General features: G+C 44.1%; 1 protein-coding gene across 1 annotated transcript in view; it reads right to left on the reverse strand.

Annotated features, from left to right (window-relative positions):
* Window positions 1-6,221, reverse strand: part of PLCD1 (phospholipase C delta 1) — a 57,231-nt gene extending 51,010 nt beyond the window's left edge. The window contains exon 1 of the mRNA XM_075044523.1: window positions 5,645-6,221. Coding sequence (XP_074900624.1) covers window positions 5,645-5,678 — 34 coding nt within the window. The 5' untranslated portion in view covers window positions 5,679-6,221. The remainder of the gene's footprint in view (window positions 1-5,644) is intronic.
* Between the last annotated feature and the right edge of the window lie 722 nt (window positions 6,222-6,943).

Below are 6,943 nucleotides of genomic sequence, written 5' to 3' on the forward strand. Positions count from 1 at the left end.
AAATTAGGTCTATTTTACATGATGCTGTTCTTTGAACACTGTAATTTCATCTTTCTTCCCAGGCTCCCTCACAGTGAAATTCAACAGAATTATTTTAACAAGAGTAATAGAGCAATCAGAGTATTACTGCTCATTAAGGAACTGTAATGTCTGCCCCTACATATTCCTAGTCCTCAGCAAGTGTGAGACCATTCAATCTAGGTGAACTCAGAATCGATGAGAGTTTGGAAAAGCTGTATTCAGCTGGTCTGTAGTAACATGACAACCTGCCATCACTTGTTAAGTTGATGGAGCACTCAGAAACTGAAGTTCCTCATGGTAAATAAAGTTTTAAGATTACTTTTGCACACCTAGTATGAGTATTTTCAGTGCAGCGGCTGCTTGGAAATGAGCACAAGTGGCTGCAGCACTGGGCAGTGGCTGCTGTTTGGAAAAGCAGAAAACCTATCAAGTGATGAGGATTTAGTTGGTTTCTCCAGTGCTTTTGCAAATCACTGATGTTACCTGTGAAGTGCATCTGCAGAGGCCCTTTTTGTCATCTGCCATCACCCCATGGTTATATCCAACATGGCTTTTATATCAGCTCTTTAGCAGGCCTGGGATCAGTGTGGTCCCAGCAATGGCGAGTTGTCTTCCAGCTGAGACCCTGTGGGAAGGACAGGACAGCAAGGATCCTTCCACGTCTGCAGGGTCCCACCTGCCCTGCCTTTCCCTCTGGAGTCCATTCTTCACTTCATTCATGCCCTCTCACATCCCACCTGTAGAAACCTCGTTCCTTCCTCCTTCCTTGCTACCCCCAGGACATCACTCACTGCTCTCAGCTTTATTCTCCCCAGTCACACCTCACATCCTCTGAGGACCAGCCTTGCTGTTGGCACAGCACAGCTTGAGAACAGCCAGTTTCTCACCACCAACAAAAAATGCCAATGGCTCCTCTACACCAGTGCTCCCCTTCTTGCTCCCTCCGGGGGAGTTGGGACCAGGGAGTGGGTGCTGAGACCATAAGCATCTGTGCATCTCTGGCCAAAGATGATGCTGCTTGTTGATGGTGGGTGCATCTCCGGTGCATGTGGTATGTACCAAGTTCCACCTTGTGGTGACACTGAGAATGGGCTTCTCCACAAAGCCTGTGGCAGTATCAGCAAACCTCATTCTCTTCCTTACATTGGCTTTTGCCCACTCTACTTCCCTTCCAGGGTGCTTGAGAGGTCCTGCTGAGCCGGGGCAGGGTGACCTTAAAGTTTCATATCGGAGTTCTCCCCAAGTATCATCTTGTGGCTGTCCTTCAAATCACTGCCTAAAACCTTCCTCTTCTGGCATGCTGGCAAGAAGCCGTATGATGGGCAGGTTTCTGGTGTACTGAGATCAGCACTGTCACCCTGCCCAATATTTCTCAGCCCCACTTTCTCTCTGTATCCTTTGGCTGTCTCGCCTTGTCTGCAAGGTTTCTGGGAGGACAATAGTCCCTTCTCCAGCTCTGCTCTGATCAATCCATGCAGCCCAGCCATCCTTCCTCAAATCAGGCTGGCTATATCCAGACTGCCTACTGGGAAGGATTGCAGGCCCATGCCATCACCCAGATCTGCTACGTGCTAGCTTGCTGTGGATCAAAACCATGCTGGGGAATGTGCTGGCAGTTAAACAGTGCAGAGCCCTGGCACTGTTTTGTATAGATGAAGCCAGGCTGCCTGCTTAGACATTTCACAGACAGTTCAAATTGTGACCTTTATTTGTGAAAACCTTCATAAATCTTTCTGCCAGTCTGGGTCACTCGAAGGGAGCTTGGATCTATGCACAGCACTGTCTGTGACCCATCAAAAGCTACTGCCCTGTGCTCTTGATGAAATCCAGGTGAAACACCTAACTAAAGTTTGTTGCACTCAGGAACTCAAAACCAGACTGAAGGTTTGGTTCCATCCTTCCACTGGTCCCTCCACCACGATGCACATAGAGCTTTGGCTGCAGTGAGAGGCACTAAAACAAACACCGGCTTGCAGTAAATTACAGCTTTTCCAGTAGCTGCTGTGAAGGGTGAGAAGAAAGTAATTGAAAAGAAGGATATCAACTTGATGGATAGGACCAGCACCAAGAGCCAGGAGCACTCATGCAGCTTAGTTGCCTAACTCCTAAGACATATTTCTGGGCACATGCTGATGAAGATGTTCTCTTCATAAAACCAAAGTCAATTGTAGATGGGTCCCAGCTTCATTTTTTTAAGGCCACTTAAACAGCTTTTCTCGACATTTTTTTCAGGACCTGAAATTTCTTCTACAGGTGAAATGCAGGTCACTCTCACCATTCTGTAGCAGGGCAAAATTTGTGCAATAATTAAATTGCATAACTGAATTATGCAAAACTAGGGGAAAAATCCTTTTTTTTCCCTTAAGTGATTTATCTGGAATTTCAGCACCCTGTAACTTTAGCCAAAAACAGCCAACGAGACTTGTTGTTTGGTATCTCAATACAGGGCTTTAAAAGGTACCCATGTGAGGGGCAGCCCAAGGTGTGACAATTTCCCCACACAGATTGTCTAAACTGGCTCATTTAAAGTGTGGAAGTATCTCAGTTTGGAAGAAACTGTGGCAAAATCTTCTCTACCTGCATAAAGAAAAAGAGAAACCTCTGTGTTTGACCAAAGTCTGCAGCCTTCCATTCTGGTGGGCTTGACCAAGTAAGGACTGAGACCCTCCACCTACGGTAAGGACCTAGAAGACCCATGGGCTGGGGGTTAGTCTTGCAGTATTTAGATGTCTACAGTGCATGGAACAAGGAGCCAGAAGACAGGGTACAATTCACCTGTCTAGATCCCTATAAGCCTAAATTTTCTTGCAGATACCTACATTTAGTCAGCTGAATCCCACCCTGGATGATCAAGTCACCAGGTATTTGTCTGTAGCTTTCCTTCATAAATACATGTTTATATATTTTGATCTCCCTGTAAAAGAAACTATACTTTGCTCCCAAATCATGACACCTTTGGCTCCAAGAGCTGCCTATCCAGTCAGCTGAGTTTCTGGATATTGCACAAACCATCTCTTCCCCACACACCTCTCCCTCTTGCTTTTCCCTGTAGTTGGCTGTATCCTTTCATCTCTACTACTTACAGCAGTTTTCCAAGCGACTGCATTTCCTCCTTCCTCCTCTTTCATTTCCTCATTAAAATCTATTTTTCCCCAAGCATCTTCTTGCCCTGACTCATCTGCTTTTGGGCCTGATGTTTGGGCTTTGCACACCAGCAATAATCTCAAAACCAACTGCAGGCTTTAGTTTTACTAGAAGACATTGCTCAGATTGGAAATATAGCAGCTTTTGCGTCAAAACAAAAAAAAAAAAAAAAGGAGTTTTACTTGTCCTGTCTGAAAAGGGGACGAGTTGCCTGTTTAATGTACTGAGAAGTGTCAGCATGCAAATTCTTCTGCACTGCTAGAAACAGTATGGCTCAAAAAACTCCCACATAACGCATCAGGCACAACCTGTATCAAATGGGGTGTGCTAGGAGAATTTTGTTTGTAGGAACGGAGACCAAAGTCACCGACTGGTTCAGAGCACATCCCAGCTGATCTGAAGTAGCATTATCTCCACCCACGGAGGTTGAAGCCCAGAAGGAGCCTCCTCAGTGCTCCCAGCTAAGAAGGGCAGGTGGAGATGATTCATTTGGAAATTTAAATCTAAAAGTTAATCATCAGGACTAGCTGACAGAAGAAATAAGGAAATGGCTTGTTTTGTAGGATTTTACTAACCCTTCCCTGCTGATTCTCATCCTGGGCTGCGGCAGAGGGCATTCCCATAACGGGGCTGTGGCATTTCATGCACAATGTACACAGTGTCTTGGATGAAAAAGTCAGTGTATAAGAATAAGGCATAGTACAAATTAGCTATTCCATAATTTGTGCGAGCACAAGGGCTCCCAGTTCAGAAACAAACCAACTTCATGAGGCAAGAGAAAGATTATTAATAACCCACAGAGTCTAGCAGATTCATTGCATACTATATGTAGATGACCCTTTATAAAATAAGCAATGAGAAACCCATCCAGCCAAATTAAACACATTCAAAATAAAAGGCACAGACTGCTAAATCACAGCAGCTACTCTGGCTCTGCGGACAAGGGAGCGTGCTCAGTTTTCTTCCCGGGACTCAGTTCTCCATCCAAATGCACAGTAAACAAAACTATACAAAGTTTTCAGAAACTCTCATCTACACTAATACCTGCTTCTGCTACCAGAATGTATCTCAGGTGTCTCCTACTGATTGTCAGATATTTTAATGAGACTGAATCATGTGCCTGTGATTAATTCTGACATGGTAAATACAGCTTGTTGTTGTATCTATGTTGGAAAAAAAAAGAGACAAATTGAAAGAAAGCAACTGAAATTCAACATACAGCCATACACAAAACGTATCTATAAACCATAGTATCTGAGAAATTTCTGACAAACTACATAGCACAAGTGTGATACGGCTAACAAACAAACACGTGAGCAACTTCTCTTGTCTAAGTAGTCTGGCATTCAGAGTCACTTTGGCACTTGTATGTGATATGTGTCAAGGAATTTCAGTAAATATTTTTTTAAAAGCTTGGCTCATTCAACACTTGTGTAGATTAACAAACAGCCACTGAATTCTTCTTGGTTTCTAACCCCAGAAGACTAAAAAATATTTACTGAAAAATGACCCACAGGACAGAATAGGAAATACTTTAATAGTTCCAGATGTATTTCTTAGCTTTCTTTCCCTAGTCGTTGTATAATGAATGAGATACCTACAAAAAGTATAACATTAACCTCTGTTTCACCTTCCTGTCAGATTTCTAGCATCTGGGAAAATCAGAGGGAAGATTTCTTGAGCCTGGGGGAATCTTTTCACATTTCTCCTGATAATGCTAAACTGATTATATTTATTGTCAGTCACTTATTGCTCTATTAGTTTATTTTTGTTTACAGTTTGTCGATAGTAAGAAAGCACCTATCTCATGAAATAAAAATAAGCACTGAAAACTTTTCCCATTTCTATGCGATCACAATATCCCATTTCAATCTGTAGCTATCACAGCCCTGAGTTGTTTCTGCTCATCAGAGTAAGTAAAACGCAATGAAGAGGTAACAAAGCAATATATTAAGGTCAGACAAGGGAATAAGAGATATTTCATTACCCTGTCTATCAGACAAGCCTCACAGTCTCAGTACCAATTGAATCTTCTTAAACCTCACTTGCTGGAAGGGCAGAGAGGATTTCTTCTTTTTTTTAGAAACATTCCTTATTTTGTACTTAACATTTATGGAGAGTCTTGGGGACAGACCCTGAGCTGAGGTGATTTATCTTGCTCTGCTGTCTTCACCAGAGCCCAGAGAGTTTACTCAGTTGAGCATCCATCCCACTCTGTTTCACCATAAGGGGAAGGAGATTTGAATCAACTTTTCTGGACTTGCAGACACTTATCCAGCCAAGACACCCTTCCTACCAACACAGCTAACCCTATCAACAGAGAAAAATCTGTCATCTCTCTCTGTAACACTGATTAAATGCTGTATTACTTCCAAATGAGACAATGGGGAGGCAAAAGAGGGAGGAGAAGAGAGAAGAAAAACAAAGCTCTTGGACAAGATAAGAGAGCTGAAATGCAAGGACATTTGTACAGACTTACTGTTGCAAGCGAGGAAAGTGCCATTTGATTCCATTGCTGCAAAACAAGCCGATGTGCAGCAGCAGAAAGGGCTCCAGGAAACAGCTGTGCCCAGATGTTAGCACTGGCCTGGGGTGGAAGCCAGACCCGTGAGGCTCCCCCTGCTCTCTGCTCCAGTAATCCCCAACGTCAGCTCCCTTCGGAGAGGCCTGCTCCTTCCCCTTGGCTGGAAATGCGTCTTCGCTATGACTCCTCATTTATTTCTCTCCCGCATCCGCACGCCACCGCCTGCCCAGCGCATCGACTAAGGCCAAGCACCCGAGCCCCAGCGCCGCGCTGGCCCTGGCTCCTCCCAGCTGAAAATTGGCGTCTTCACCGCTGGCCCAGCCTCCTGCATTTTGCTACCGCTGCAGCTTGACAACGATGCCTCTTTTCCTGTCGCTGGCACGTTTTCATGTTCCGCTCCTTTCTGGGCAAGGCTTCCAGAAGACACCGAGTACTGCAAATCTACCCTTCGTGGTCCCCAGATCAAGGAAAGGGCCTTAAACAGATGCCAATGATAAAAGTCTAGGTCTAAAGAGCTTTTAGACACTGGTGGGGGCATATTTCTTTCCACAGGGAAAAAAACAAAACAAAACAAAACAGGTCAGAAATTACCAAGGTAGAAATAGAAGCTGTAACCACAAACTCTCACAGAGGCATGAGCTTAAAGCAGAAGAAAAGTTACAAGCTTTGTGTTTGAGACAGGGAGACAGAAAGCAGAAAAAACTGCACTGTCCCGAGGCTTTTACTGAGTGGAACTGATTTCTTCCACTCTGTCCCCTACTCTTGAATTAGATATTTTTTAAAGGTAGAAAGACAATGCCTGCAAACAGGGAGGGGGAAAGAAAGGGAATCCAGCGCAGGAAAATAAAGTTTCCCTCTACTTGAATGCTTGGGGGAGGTTTTCAGTTCTTGTTTTGCTGTTGTTTATTTCCATTTCTAGTTATTTAGTTTATTTTGATGCAAACAATTGATGGAGTTGTTGGCAGATTCAAAGCCCTCATTCCTCAGCAGCTGTAAACCCAGCAGCTCCACTGACAGAAGGGAAAAGTCCCTCTCTGATGGTGACTGATCTGGGAGACACATGGTGAAAAATACTTTGAGACTAGGACTGTTTGTCCCTCCCTGCCAGAAATTGGGCTGCTCCTTTGAGAGACCAGATGCTGCTCTCAGATAGTTTTACAGTCCACAAATATAAGGCTGCTGCCACCACCCAAGGAAAATTGCCCTAATATAGCAAAACTCCTGTGCTCGTACAAAACTAACAAAACCAAACAA

This window comes from Buteo buteo, chromosome 2 (assembly GCF_964188355.1).
Source record: "Buteo buteo chromosome 2, bButBut1.hap1.1, whole genome shotgun sequence".
Lineage (NCBI taxonomy): Eukaryota > Metazoa > Chordata > Aves > Accipitriformes > Accipitridae > Buteo > Buteo buteo.